At 50.0% G+C, this 14439-nt stretch overlaps 5 protein-coding genes across 5 annotated transcripts; 2 read left to right on the top strand and 3 right to left on the bottom strand.

Annotated features, from left to right (window-relative positions):
* Positions 1-1522: 1522 nt before the first annotated feature.
* J7T55_011486 (uncharacterized protein) lies at positions 1523-2761 on the top strand (the record flags this gene model as incomplete). Its single annotated transcript, XM_053135007.1, has 1 exon — positions 1523-2761. The coding sequence occupies one exon, from the start codon at positions 1523-1525 to the stop codon at positions 2759-2761; it is 1239 nt and encodes a 412-aa protein (XP_052999294.1).
* Positions 2762-4367: 1606 nt separating this feature from the next.
* Positions 4368-5224, bottom strand: J7T55_011485 (cortical patch protein; the record flags this gene model as incomplete). The annotated part of the gene is made up of 3 exons (XM_053134996.1): positions 4368-4815; positions 4875-5154; positions 5215-5224. 3 exons carry the CDS (start codon positions 5222-5224, stop codon positions 4368-4370), a joined length of 738 nt encoding a protein of 245 aa, XP_052999293.1.
* Positions 5225-5790: 566 nt separating this feature from the next.
* On the top strand, positions 5791-8217 carry J7T55_011484 (Calcium-dependent protein kinase 16; the record flags this gene model as incomplete). Its single annotated transcript, XM_053134985.1, has 6 exons — positions 5791-5951; positions 6029-6142; positions 6329-6569; positions 7082-7123; positions 7438-7533; positions 7594-8217. The coding sequence occupies 6 exons, from the start codon at positions 5791-5793 to the stop codon at positions 8215-8217; spliced, it is 1278 nt and encodes a 425-aa protein (XP_052999292.1).
* A 2020-nt stretch (positions 8218-10237) lies between these two features.
* J7T55_011483 (uncharacterized protein) lies at positions 10238-10510 on the bottom strand (the record flags this gene model as incomplete). The annotated part of the gene is made up of 1 exon (XM_053134973.1): positions 10238-10510. One exon carries the CDS (start codon positions 10508-10510, stop codon positions 10238-10240), a length of 273 nt encoding a protein of 90 aa, XP_052999291.1.
* Positions 10511-13091: 2581 nt separating this feature from the next.
* On the bottom strand, positions 13092-14324 carry J7T55_011482 (uncharacterized protein; the record flags this gene model as incomplete). Its single annotated transcript, XM_053134962.1, has 1 exon — positions 13092-14324. One exon carries the CDS (start codon positions 14322-14324, stop codon positions 13092-13094), a length of 1233 nt encoding a protein of 410 aa, XP_052999290.1.
* Between the last annotated feature and the right edge of the window lie 115 nt (positions 14325-14439).

Below are 14439 nucleotides of genomic sequence, written 5' to 3'. Positions count from 1 at the left end.
CTGCGAGACAAAGTAAAGACAAAGAGACGTGGACACAAAATAGGAGATTTGGAGCGCTTTATAACAGTGCTAGGATAATGATAAAGGAGTTGTCGAAGGGCAGCATTGTTCTGCCAGTGGATTTATCGGCAGCTCATCATCACCCACATCTGTATCATTCTAAGCCTAATGTAAAGATCAAATTATCCAACTGCCTAGGCAGGTAAACATCGCATCAAGTCCCATTGGAGGATCAATGCGTTTCCGAGGGGATCAGAGGAGCATTACTACAGTAGAAGGTAATGCTAGGATTTTTAAGTGTGGGGAAGGATACAGGGTATGCCGTTGCAGAGTGCATTGGTAATTGCTTTTGCACGACAGTGTAGCCATTACCCCTTTCTGTTCTAGGTGTGCACGGAGGAAGAAAATTGGGGCTGTTACAGTAATATGGCCGTTATATAAACAAGTGCCAATGAAAGACTTAGTGAGCCCTTAGGAAATTTTCGTTGTTTCAAAATGTATGTGGTAAGCATCAATACGCATCGTGGTGTAACTTTCCGTTCGCGGCTAGAATGGAAGGGTCACTCTTGCAACGTCCGTTATGCGAAACTCCGCGTGCTTACCCGAACAGGCAATCGGTGTCCGCGATTCCGGGAGCAACGTCGTCTTCCTCAATCATACAGACAAGGCATTAGCGAGACCGGCAGATCTGTGCGCGACAAGGCGTACTCCCCCTTTGTGCGAAGCGGTCGAAACGGAATAATACTTGAATAGGGCCAGCAGGGCACCTTCAACTGGATAGTAAGTTCCCTCGCGACTTACCTAGATAGTGGATGCGGAGGTAGACCGACTACCGAACCGGAAACCTTGACCACGTCACCGGCATTGCAGAAGATCCTCGTATTCGTAGAGTGCAGGTCTAGCAACGCCTTAAAGACATCATGACGGATGACTTTACACACCAGGCCACTATGCTGAGTCTTCCAAATGCAGTCTGATAAGAACTAAGGAAATTACCCCCAAAACATATCTACCCAGCACGTGCTCAGGTATGCTTAGACTTACATGCAGGAACCGTGGACGGGCCTGGTCTGGCTACCATAGCGCGCCACCAAGGCTTTAGGGCTCTCGTCAAAGTATCATAGCTGGACGTTGATAGCCGCCTCGTCTTCGTGACGTCACTCTGTTGAGGTATGATCGTTGATGTTTTCAAGACCATTTGTGCATCTTCCCACAATCGATCCAGATTTTCACAAGTCAAATTATGTTCAAGTGTGGTACTACATACATGCGAATGTTATGAGAGGAGCGCATACATCGTGAAATTGACATAGATGTGACATGTTGGGTCCTCATCGTTGATCGTTGCCTTGAACAAGCACTCTTTGTCACCTGTGCAACGGGGACGAGTTGGAATACCAACAGGTGTGTCGCCGGAATGGAAAGAGAAATTAGTCCGCCTCCTACCAAACGGCGAAGAAAAGCCGAAGTGGACAAATTCACGGGACTCGGATCTCAACCGGAGGTGGCCAATCAGTCCAGAATGCACAGCATTCGTATTTTCTCATGGAACATCAACGGCGTCCAACCATTTCTCCCTGCTTCAACCGCCCCAATCACATCATTCTTTAAGCCCGTCTCAAGACAGTCGAAGCGGGCCTCCGATCTAGATACCTCGGTTTCACCTCCAGGCCGCAACAATCCTTCTTTCCTCTCGTCTGCGGACAGCCCTTTGCGAGCATTCCTGGCTAGGCACGAGTGGCCGGAGGTACTCTTTCTTCAGGAACTCAAGATCAACCGGCAGGACCACAAAACACCAGGCGCCTTGCTCTCGGCCCTCAACACACCTCTTGGATCGGATGATCTAGTCACGGCAAGCTCGCGGTACACACTCGACGTCAACCTGCCTCGTGATAAGTTCAACGCTCAGGGCTTCGGCGGGAAGCTCTACGGCGTTGGGACCATTCTCCGCGAGGACTTTGCCAGCCAACATGTAGCAACAGTTCGTCACGCAGAATGGGACCTAGAAGGGCGAGTGAGCATCGTCGAGTTTCAACGACCCTTGGACGGCGGCCCAGGACGGGATACTAAATCTGACCATGAGCGCGAGAGGCATGCTGTGCGCCCCTTGGCACTCATCAACGTGTATGCTGTGAATGGCACATCTGCACCATATCGCTCATCAGAAAATGGTCAGGTTGTGGGCACGAGGCACGGCCACAAGATATCGTTTCACTCCAAGCTTCGAGACGAGTGCCTGGAGCTCGAGAAGCGCGGTTTCGATGCTGTGATCGCGGGAGACCTCAACGTCGCGAGGGGTCATCTGGACGGTCAGCCAAACTTGCGAACCTGGCCGAAGCAGCATTGCGTAAACAGAGCAGACTTCAACACGAAGTTCTTTGGGAAAGACGACAACGACCGTGCGAATGCATATGTCGGCAGTAAAGGCCTGGAAAGTGGGGAGGCAAGCTTTCGAGGCATCGATGTCTTCCGAGCCATCCGTGGTAAGGAGAGGAGGTACACGTACCACCCAACGACCGAAAACGAATGGGGATCAAGCTGCGACCGAGTCGATCTGATCATTGCATCTCAGAACCTCTATGAGATGGGCAGACTCTCCGACACGGGCATTCTCGACTCACCGCAAGAGCGGGGGACGAGCGACCATGTCCCGCTGTGGGTAAAGGTGAAGCTAGGCGGAAGCGATGGCTTCGAGCTCGGGAGTCAAAGTGAGCATCCTAGGATCCACGACAGACCATCTTTTGGCCCAAACCTGAGATAATCCACACATACTAGATCAGCAAGAGACAGAGGAAGTCCGGACAGCCCGCCAGGGGGGCCGTGAAGATAGTGCAATTACGTGTTACACGCGATTGGCCAGCTTTGCCCAGAAGAGAAGTCAGAGGCAAAAACAGCAGGCGGTCACAGCAGGACTTTTCAAAGGGGTATTTGGGCTTCATCCTAACGAGGAGAAGCACAGTTTAATTTCACAATTGACATAACGGACTTAGAGACCTTACGCAAGTCTTGTTGGCATGCTTGCTTGAAGTGAAGAAGACTTTGACGCGTCGAGTCACGCAGTGGATCCGGGGAGCCAAAAGAAAACTCAGCATCACAAAAAGCAAAGAACGTACAACACCGGGTATTCGCTAATCGTCACCGACTTAACTACTAATCCAGCCCTCAGCGGCTTGACTATGGGAGAGCGGACGGGATCCCGTATTTTCCACTGGGTATGGTCGTACGTGTCAGGAAGCCGCAGACTGCAGCTTAAGAATCTGAGATGTTGCAAATTGCTTGGGACGGCTGTAGGAAGGATGTGTGAACGAACTATGCTTGGTGAAGGTCAACCCGTCAAAACAATGCTTTGCGGGTTGATGTGAGCAGGTGAAGGCTTATTGCGTTGGATCATTGTAGGCCAAATGCTCGTATCACCCATTAATTACAATTATCCCTTGGGTAGACAGTGGCCCATCTTCCAATGGCAAAAAACAGCCACGAAGGCTCAGGCTTTTCCGTGCACAAGCAAATTGCCCAGCTCAACATGCATATTCGAACTTATAAGTCAAATATCAGGAAATTGTTTCACCGAGGACATTTGGGTAGATTGGACATCCGTCTCAATTTACAGTCGGGCAAATAATTATACTTCCCCGGCTGCGCGGCTGCGTAGTCCACCAAAACTTCGGACGGATGTGCCATCCAACATCACATAGACTCCCCTCAAGGAAAATCAGATGCAATGCCAGAGTCAATGAACCACGTCTTTTTGTGAGTAAGCTCTGATATTGCCATCTTGTCCAACTGACTCGAAAAACTACTTCTAAACCTTAAAACCTGGAATTGAATGACCACGCAGGCTGCTCAAAGTGAAGGTTGTGAGCTATCCCAGTTGATGTGTGAGGTAAGTAGCCCGTCCTGCCACTTACGGGCTCAATGTCGCTAGCGCACTTTTATTGACGTGCAGTTGCAGCTGCGTTTGGACCCAATAAATGAACAAAATTTTGACGATGGCATGTGATTGGGGCCCCGGACTTCGGTTACTATCAAGGACTCTGCAATATTCCCGGATAGCTGCAGCAATACGTTTGCCGGCAGGCACTGCGAGAGTCCCGCCGATCCGCGTCCGGGTACTTGGAGAAATTTTTGGCACAGTGAACGCAAAGCACGAGGTTCCAAAATGTACAGTCGAGGAATCATTAGCTTTAAATTAAAGAATGTAGTATATGCAAGACGCTGTCATTTTCAAGGTGCGGAGATAGCTGCCTTGGGGCAGTTCTCCTTGCTAAGCCACAAGGTCCTCTCCCGGGCTCTTTTGGTGCCACCACGGACCAGTCATTCTTCGGTGGGAGCCCTGTCTGTATCTCAGATAGACAGTCTGACAAATCCTAAGAATAGTCGTCCTTGACTCGCCTGCTGCCGAGGTCGTGGGAGCGGTGGCTCCTCACGCTTCGACTCCTTCCGAAGCGGCGGCGGGAGACACCGTCGCCTCGGCGGGTACCCATGAAGAACAGGACGGTGCCGATGAACAAGGCAGCCCACGCACCCCAGCTGAATCCGAAAGCGTAGCGGCCGATACTGGCGCTACGGCCGTCAGCCAGGAAAGCGTCCCGGGCCTTGACGAAAGTAGCTGTCATCAGCGAGACGGCGATGCTGTAGAAGAAGAGAGCCACCAATGCCACGAGCCCGGAGATTGCAGCACCCAGACGGCCGCAACAAGCCAGGAAGCCCGAGAAGAAAGCGAGGACATCGAAAAACAGCCCGATCAAGTATAGGACCCAGCCAAAGCGCCACATGTAGAAGTAGTATTTAGAGGTCGTGTGTCCCGCAAAGTCACTGCGCTTCAAGTTAGCTGTTGTTTGCCTTGTGCTTTGTCGGAAGTGGATAGCACTCACCCGCCCAGTCCGTCTGGGATATTGTCCGCATTATCAGCCCAAGCATGGCCAAATGGCATGGCAGGGCTCGCTCGGGTGCAGTCGACATTGCCGGGGCTGCATATATGGAAGTAGGTCCATTGCGAGGTGTCGCGCGCACCGGTGATACCAGATGTTTGTGCTCGCAGGAAATATGTCTCTTGGAGGGGTAGGGTCGTTGTCACGCCGGAGAGGATGACGAAGAAGATCATTACTATGGATCCGGCGAGGAAGATCAGGGCAACGCCGCCCAGTGATGGATCTGTTCGAGATGTCAGTATTGTACTTCATTGTTTATGTATCGCAGGCGGGGTAGACTCACGGCCGGCCATGGCTGCGTCGGACACTCGAGCTGTGGAGAGTGCAACAGGAAGGAAGGCAGCGTATGGCCTTGTGGTTTAGGAGATGCCGTCCTGGAGAAAATCTTGTCAGTGCGATGGAACGCAGACACAGCAGCAACAACTGCCAGGCAACCGGGAGAGGGAGCAGTTTTCAGGGAGAGGATGGTAAGTGGGGGGCAGGTCGACGCATACCTTTGACTGGTCGGTAAGATGAGCTGTTTCTGGGACTGAGACAATGATCGCTGGTGTTCCACACCTTGGGCCAAGCGCCGTCTTTATTTACCCGCTCTAGGTGAAGAAGAGCTGACAGGATGGTAACCCACGGATGGCAGGGCTGTTGGAGTTGAAGTTCGCCGAAGGGCAAGGCGCAATGGTGGAAAGGCTAGTTACTCCGGACGAAGACGGTCCCTTGAAACTGGAGAGCGAGTCACAGATTTCGTCCGAACGGAGAACGGAGGAGGGAAATGCTTGGAGGATTGATTGCGTGGCCCAGGAAGACGGAACCAACAAGAGTCGGCCAGGGAGCTGTGGTGGGAGGGTCACACGGCAGTTAAACAATGCCTGGCGACGCCCGGGTCCCCATCGCACGGGAAGCGCAAGAGCTAGCTGTCGGTGTCGCTGTCGCGGTCGTCCCACCGCAGCTGCTTGCTCAGGTGGATGACGACAGGGTTCCGCAAGGCCTGCAGGCCTGCAGGGCCTGCAGGGCCAGGAAAACCGGGTTGCCGTCCAACCGTGGGGCCCAAGACAGCCCTGTCCCAGCAGACTAAGCCTTTGACGGCTAGTGTCCGTGCCTAGCTTCTGCACGGATCACTTGCAGACCCTGCGCCAGTGTGCGCCTTTCGACCGCTCAAAGGGCCTTGACGTCATGCCAGAACCACATGGTCAGGAATGCGCTGTGGACCTCAGTCAGTCACTTGCACAACGCTTGCAAAAAGTGTCGCAGCAAATGCCAGTCGATCCCACCTCTGATCTTGCGCGTACAATACATACCGGCCCAACATTTCGCAGACCGAATTCGGTGACGCCGGACAAGCTTTCTGCAGCCTCATGACATAAGAATATCCTGACACATGCGCATTGGTTTTCTCTTGAAAGGGATGCTACCTCAACCTCTTTCAAACGCCTGGTCATTCATCTGCACAACATCTACTGCAACGTGCACACAACGCGTTGCACGACGTCGCCTTTGTCCCTGGTCTGCAACTTCCCGCCCGGCATTCCGGCATTCCGATCCTGCCGGCGAGGTGGGCCTTCCCGGGCGGATAACTGTCGATTCTCCATCTACTCCACCGTCCCCATCGGCGTCAAGGCCCGTGCTGTCGTCGTCTGCGCTCAAGTGGGTTCAGTAAATCCACCTCTGGTTGACAACAGGCATAATATCAGCGTCTTGTTTGTATAAACGTAATAATTACAGTTTATAGACCGCGTTCGACGGCCATGCTTTGACCCTCTGTATGAATTCCGCAGACACTTCAAGAGCCATGTTCAATAGGCATTCAATCAATTAGCCGAGAAATCTCAGCGCAGTAAAAGGCAATGAAGAAATTGCTACAAAGCCTCATCACTTCCAGATGTCCTCTGCATTGATTTTTCCAATGGCGGTAAGCCACTGTGTGTGTGACTAGCTACGTGCTTGATTGTCCGTAGCTCACTTGTTCTTCTCACGCAGTAAGCCTGAACAGATTCATGAATTAATTACGATCATAGAAGAGAGATATATGCATTAAGTCTCCCAGGAATCACGTAGTAATACACAAGTGTAGAGGGTATCAAGTGCATACATGGCCTACTGTACAGCCTTTACAGGGTTGCCGCGGTCTGAGTCACCATCCACGCAAATTCGGTTAGTCGGGACCTATGGTTAGCGAGTTCGCCAGCCAAATTGCGCAGGTGAGGGGCGTTGAAGGATTGTGGGCAGCGGCAGCTCTTCGAATGCTGGCCGGCAGAGATAAATTCTCATTCTTCACCAGCGAGATATTTGTAGATCAACACCACTCGGGTTGTTTTGACAACTGCATGTGGATACATGTAATACGTCCTCCTTCCTCAAGCTTCATTCGTGAGACCCACAGCACACATATACAATAGACGGCGACAATACAATGGCGTTAGAAGTTCAGTCCAACCTTGACGCACATAATTCTTCTACACTCGTTACGGAGACTTATCACTCAACAATAGAGCTTGGTCAATTCCATGGACAGGTCGCTATTATCAAGAGATGTCGGAACCAAGATGATCCACGCACAAAGACACGGTTTGGCAATGAAGTCAACACACTGAAACTCGTTGCATCTCATGTATGTAGTCTCTTCCGTCACGCGAATCACTTGTCCGGACCTCGCTCAAAATTGGCACAGAAGCACATTACGCAGCTCTGGGATGCAAATATCAGTCAGCTTACTCTCACCTTACGCGTCGAGTCGGGGCGGAGTCTGGACAAGTACGTGGATGATAATTGGAAGTCAACGCTCTCTCCGGATTCCCCGGTCACCCTATGGAAGCAAATCTCCAGCGCCCTAGCCTACTTGCACGCAAATTCCATCACGCATGACGACGTCAAGCCCGACAATATTATGTGGGATCCCGCTATCCAGCGTAGCGTCCTGATCGACTTCGGCGCCGCGCTAAATCACAAATCACTGCCGGCCGACTGGTTTAATCCCTCAGGGACGCCACCTTATGCGCCTCCTGAGTTCCTTCAGCGGAGGAAATGCAGCGCTGGCGATGTCTGGGCTCTTGGAGTGACGATGCTTTTTGCGTTCAAGTATATCAAGTTGCCTGATGGGGAGTGGATCTTGCCACACATATTTGAGCAAGATTTGGTGTTGGAGGAGATGAAGAGCTGGCTCAGAGAGGTTGACGGGTGGAAGATGGAATTAGCTAATGGGAATCATCATCTGCTGGCGGATATGTTGGAGCAGGACCCGAATAAGAGGATTACTGCCACAGGACTTGAATTGCAGCTTGAAGGCTTAATATGAGAATTGAACCAAAGAAGGTCACCACCCAGTCTTGATTAAGTTGCTAATTTTGTTTAGACCTGGTGCTCTTGTAATTCTCTCCCGCGCTTTGCCTACATCGCATCACTGGTCACGATCGAATGTCAACTCTGACTAGCCAGCGGCTCGAGGGAGAATTAAAGAATGTATCGCTGTAAAAAAGTTTCTGGATTGTATCATCGAAATTATGAAATCATAATGAACGATTCTCTCTATGATTACAATGACTCTCAGGCCGACTGTGCCCCCTTCAAAGCAAACGGTCGTCATTTTGTAATTGTGTCAAAAACTAGGCGGAGGAAATATTCCCTGCGTTAGATGATTCAAGCCTGACTTGCCGCTGTAGGTGATAATTCACAGTAGCTCACTGAATTTCCAAAGTCACTCAAATCTGCCTTGCGTGAATCGACTTCACACGCCCGCTGTCTATATAAAAGGGTTGTATGAGCGGGTCTCCTGCATTTCTTTTGCTCTTGATTATATTACCTCGGATATTTGATTGCCTTCACGTGAGGAATAATCGTTCAAGACCAGTCATATTTGTTGAAGCTTCTACCACATCAAGCAGTTCTTAGCCACATCTGGTCCTACAGATCAACTTCATCAACGGTAGCACCAAGAGGTAGAGAAATCGCGACAAATTGACCACCAAGGTACTACGTCACGAGTTGAGGAAGGCAGCCAACAAGATGGGCTGCTGCCCTTCGAAGGGACGCAGAAGCCGGCCAGCGCCAGCGCCAGTAATCCAAGTCTACGACGCCTCAAGCTCTTCAGATCCATGGGAACGAAATCATCCCGGCGAAGAGCTGCGACAGCTACCAAGCCATCAACGTGCACCTCCCGAGGCAAGATTCTTCGACCCACGCGGCCGCTCTGATGGCCCCCCAACAGTTTATCTAGGTCGAGCACCCAGCAGCAGACCTTACACTGGATAATAAGGCTTTGCGGATGCACTCGTCTGTCTGTTTATGACTGTGCTTTTCTACGCTAGTACCACGAACGTTCCGGCCTGAAGTGGAGGCATGAGTAAGTAATTCCTGATCCCATATGTTCGCTTTAAAGTTGCCGAGAAGCCCTCCGGGTAACCCGCCGACGGGAATCATACGCAGTAGTTTCCAGCTGAAAGAAATAAAGGAGGAATGATTCCACTATCTTCATCGCAGCCAGAACACAACTTTGAAATTTTCATCCCCCTCATGGGGAAATAGCTGAAGCATTTGAGGTGTGCACGATGAAGTGCTCACTACAAAGGAGCTGTATGCGGCATCCATGCGCAATGCGAGGTACCATTACAGCAACTTTCGACCGCCTCAAAATACCTAGTCCAAGCATTACCGCATGGCTGAGGTCTAGATGTCTCCTTGTCTCTGATACCCAGTATGAAGTCGCATCAAGTCACTGGCTGCAACGAGATTGGATATGTCACCTAGAGAACTGCTACACTTGATGAATTTGGGCGGTGAAATTGCTTTCGGGTATTGATTTCACAACGCGAAGGAAATGCAAATGGTATCTCATTTCACGGCTCCATACATCGACCTTCTATCCAACAAGAAGCCATGGTCGATTCCATGTCGTGATCACTAAGGAGAAGAGATGTTGGGCTATGAAAATCAGAAGCAGAAGTGAAACGCTTTGTGGAGTACTAATGAGGTACAAGCGGTATCTTGGGCGGATTCGCAAAGCATGAGACTGATAATACCACGCATTCAGTGCAATTCAAAGTGGCACGTTGATAGATCCTGAATGGGGGCTTCGGTGACATGTCTCGATTTGTTTTGTCCTCAAAACCGCCAATCTTCCCTCTTCCTATACGTACTAGCTCCCTCCACGCGAACATAGTATTGAAAATCAAGCAGAAGTTGTTCCAAATGCGCAACATTAAGTTCCTGGTTGAACAGATTGTTTCTTTCACGTCATATTGACCGTTACGTTCCAGGTTCGAAATTCAGGAAATAGTATTGTCAGTTTCGAAATAACACCTTTGGAAAATATAACACACCTATTTTCCGTCAAGGACATCATATCGGAGTGCTATTAGGCCAGCCAAAATTTTGTCTGCTTCTTCCACGCTCTCAGCAGCGGATTTCTCTGAAGGATGGTTACGATCCCTAAGCTCTGACGCTATGGCATTAAATTCTTCCCTTTTCTTCTTGGCCTCTTTAATAGCTTTGTCAACCTCTTGGAGCTTCTTCAGTAGTTCAGGGTCTTCTGGGGCTTTCGAACCTGGCTGAATATTGACAAAGGGTTTCAAAGTGAACTGAGTTCTCGCCATGTTGGGCTTGATGGATTGATATGTTGGCTGAGTGAGTTGAGCGTGTCTTTTTGAGCGTTCGGCTGTTCGTTGAGAAATTCCTGATCAAGCGACTGTATTGGTCGTATTTCCAACGTTTTTGTGACTGGCCAACATGGTTTACACTTGGGTCAACCGTTTCTTATAGAGTCAAATTAACACCAAAGCGCGGATAATCTCCACAATGACTTGTTTGACTACTTGCATCAGCTATCAAGTATAGCATAACATATCGCGGTAAGCCATTGAAGACTGATCATTCATACCGTACTGCGGAACAAAGACCGAGAACAAAGCTACAAGGCATTTGCAAAGTTTGCATTCAAATACAACCAGTTGAATTAGGCTAGGTCCTGCCGTGTAATTCCGGGAGTCTCCAGTGACAGATTCCAAAACACTTTGACTCTTTCTTGTTACCATAGGGCGATATCATTGACTTGAGCAGTAGGGGCTTGCCTGAGGTTTCAGACCGCCTACCTGGATCTTCCAGCGGCTGTTTCCTAGGATAGCAAGCAACGATGAGTATTCACGACACGAACACGAGAACGGAGGATCTCAAGAGCATTATTTGTGTGGACTCGGGGCCCCTTGATGATATTCTTTCAAACAAAGTTTTCAATCATCCACGCATTTCATCGAAATGGAGACAATGAGAGGCGGGAACCCCCTGCGAAGAATAGCCTTTCATTTTTTTGCACTCAACAGACTAATTGAAAAGATTTACATCCAAATTCATAGTGCTGATTACGCGAAAAAAATTAATGAAAATGTCACATTTGACGCAAGTCTTCCAGTGAGCAACGAGATGGGTTCAATTTGATCCAATCCTTCTGGAGAAATCGAGGCCAAGCGCGTACAGGAGTGGCATCGACCAAATCGAGGGGGACAGCCGGAGTCTCTTTTTGTTCAGCATCCTAGCTTGCGACCTATTCGCTGGCTTCAATGTGTGGGATTTATGGCATTTTGCTCTCTAAGACAAATCCAGATAGCTGGTACATGCCATATACCGTTTTCAATTAATGCAGGTCAAATCCCGAGGAACTTGATACCCGGACGTGCCGCATAGACTGTTTGGATCAAGAATCAACTTCTCATGAGATTTTTAGACTCTGACTGGGTGAAAATTATCCCACCGTCTGTCAAAGATCTAGTAAAGCTCGTGCCAGGACTTGGAAGGCCGGAGGGTCAGGAAACCAACTCGAAAACCCCACACTGTTCGAATTGTGTAATATCGAAACTCTACTCCGAGTCCGGACTACTTGCCTCCGCTCGAGGCAGATTTATCTCTGACAAAGTAGCAATGTGGGAGGTTCCGGGGATGACCTCAACAATTTCACAGGCACACAAGGCTGCCAATCATGCGTGCAGACCATGTTGTGTCCATGCAGCGGTGTTTGCATAAGTTCAAATACGCGGGGAGACCCCAGCTGCAATGTCATCGAAAGGGGGTGGGGCAGAATATTGGCAAAAGCATGTACCCTTGCGACTTGCGGAAGGTCAAAGTTCAGTGCACATGTGTGCTTGGTTTTTTTGCCATTAGTCTTCGTTGCCTCGTTTAGCTGCCTTTTTGCCTGTCGACTATTTGGTTCGAGACGATTCTTTTTCAGGAGCAAGATGCGGCTGGCCAGACCAACGGGAACCTCCTTCGATGGGCATCTTTCTCGTATCGCGGTGCCTGAACTTCTCAATGCATGCAGAAGATGTGCACTTCTCACTCTGCCAATATTCAGTAATGTAAGCAGTAGTCTGCGACGGCCCCACATCTATATCGAAAACAACATGATAGCACGGCAAGGTCGGGCGAGCAATCACGTTTTCAGTGCATGTGGTTTGGAAAGCGGTAGCCGAGGCTCCACACACATGTTCGTCTAGGGGAATCAATTCGCGCGCACGTATGTTGGAAGGGCTTCTGAAGCCAAACCAGTTACGTGAAAAGAATCTTGAGGCTGATGCGACCAGTGATTCCTCATGTGGACCCTCCCATGGAGCAAGTACGATCATGTCTCTGCTAGAGAGGTGACAGGGGAAGTTGGGCTGCTGCAACTTTCAGCATGTGAATAAAATAATCTGGGTTGCATTAAGCGCCTCGAATCTGTACTCATTGTGGAGATTTGCATTAAGCTAAGGCGAGTAAGCCCTGGACACACTGGACACAGTGTGCCTGAGTAATTATCTATTTGGCTCACAGTACTAGTGATGAGTCTCCTGAACCGATACCTGCCGAGTTGATGACACCACCCAGAGAAAAAGAGACCCATAAGGTCATCAAGAAAAAAGCCAGGCCTTTCTGATGACACATTGAATCGAGCACATGAGCTATACTGTCCAATAGTAGGCAAAAAATGCCTAGCTAATGATACAGAAGCTACTAGCTCCAAACTGTGCTTTCCGTCAGGCTCCCATCAATAATCACCCCAAAGTCTGCTGAGTCCTTGAATTCAGCCGGAATCTTCAAAGCGTCATTTTACGGAAGATTCCGAATCCTCCTGGAAAGGCGCTAAACAAGTGTCATTGCGGTCTGATCTCGGACAAAGAGCATCATCTAAGCTCCATCTCGGAGACCTTAGACGGGGAACCCGAGGTCGGAAGCTTTCGTCATTACACCGTTGCCCTTGTGCCCATCACCAAGACTCCACTTAAGTGAGGCTAAATGAACAGTTTCGAAATGTTGTTCGAGACCCTCAACTGATGCGTACGTAGTACCGGTGCCACATCTGCCCCATAGACAATTCAAGGTGTGTGCAGCCTCTTCACCGTGCACAATGCGTATATGCTTTTGGAGGGTTCCCAAGTTGTTCAAACTCGCCTTGCATTTTTTCCACTCGCAGTGATATTGAACGAACTTTGGCTGCACTTGATCGTAGAGTTCCCGTGGCGTTGGCGAGGGTATTCTAGATGACGGTTCTGGGCTGCTTTCAGGCAAAGGCTGTATCCTGTAGTCTGGCCTTTGCAAGTTTCGTCTGGGCCGGGAAATCGGAAAATGGTCAGAAACTTCAGAAACTCCTCGTTGAGGGAATCGCGAGTCGACTTCGGGAACAGGCAGTGAGTTCAGGGCCCGACATACGATTGTCGAGTCGGGTGAGTTAATTTCACGATCAACCAGGCTCTCTTCAGGAACACTTGACATTGACTGCCGTGAATTCTCCCTCAGTCGTCGGATCTCGACCGCAGACTCAGGTTGCAGCCTGCCTACAGAGGTCGTGTAGTTGCTCTGAGCGGCTATGGCAGCCGTCTCAATGGAGATTGCTCCGGCAGGTGGTTTTGTGTTCGTGGGAACAGAGTTGACCTCATGCTGGATTTGCCGCCAAAACTCGTCGTCTTTGCCCTCCTCTCCTGCTTCCTCTTTAGCCCGAATATAGCCTTCCCAGCCGCGCCCAAGGCGGTCCAGCGTTCGAGCAACGGTTGTGTCCCTGAATTGCATGTAGTTTGACCCCTTTCCCATTTTTCTTCTGAGCACCTTAAGTTCCTGCTCTGTTAGGCTAAAAAAGGGGGAGCTGGTAGAAGGGTCGGAGGCAGGCAAAAGACAATCAGGTCTCTGAAAAGGGAGTAGCCTGGTTGAATCATCTTCCCAGGATCTTGAAGGGTGCCTAGGGGTCTTGGAGAGTCTCTTGGGATCTTGCATATCGCTCGTGGATGCTTCTCGAGGCTTGGCGGCGGTTTGCAGCTGAGAATGGCTCAGAATTTGGGCAATAGTAGATCTTGGTTTTGGCGATCCTTGGACTCCAATAGCATTCTCCTGCTGAGTCCTGTACTCTTCTCTGGGCAAGGCATGCATCTGCAAAGATTCCACAGCCATCGACTTTGCTCTTGATTTCGCGAGAGGCGAAGATTGTCCTGGTCTCAAGGAGGGCAAGGAATGGGCCTTTGCCGATGAGTGAGACATGATGGCCCATCACACTTCTCTCGTTTCT

Source organism: Diaporthe amygdali (genome assembly GCF_026229845.1).
Source record: "Diaporthe amygdali strain CAA958 chromosome Unknown NODE_2_length_3802984_cov_64_841326, whole genome shotgun sequence".
In the NCBI taxonomy this organism is placed as follows: domain Eukaryota; kingdom Fungi; phylum Ascomycota; class Sordariomycetes; order Diaporthales; family Diaporthaceae; genus Diaporthe; species Diaporthe amygdali.
This window is presented reverse-complemented; position numbering and strand designations above follow the sequence as displayed.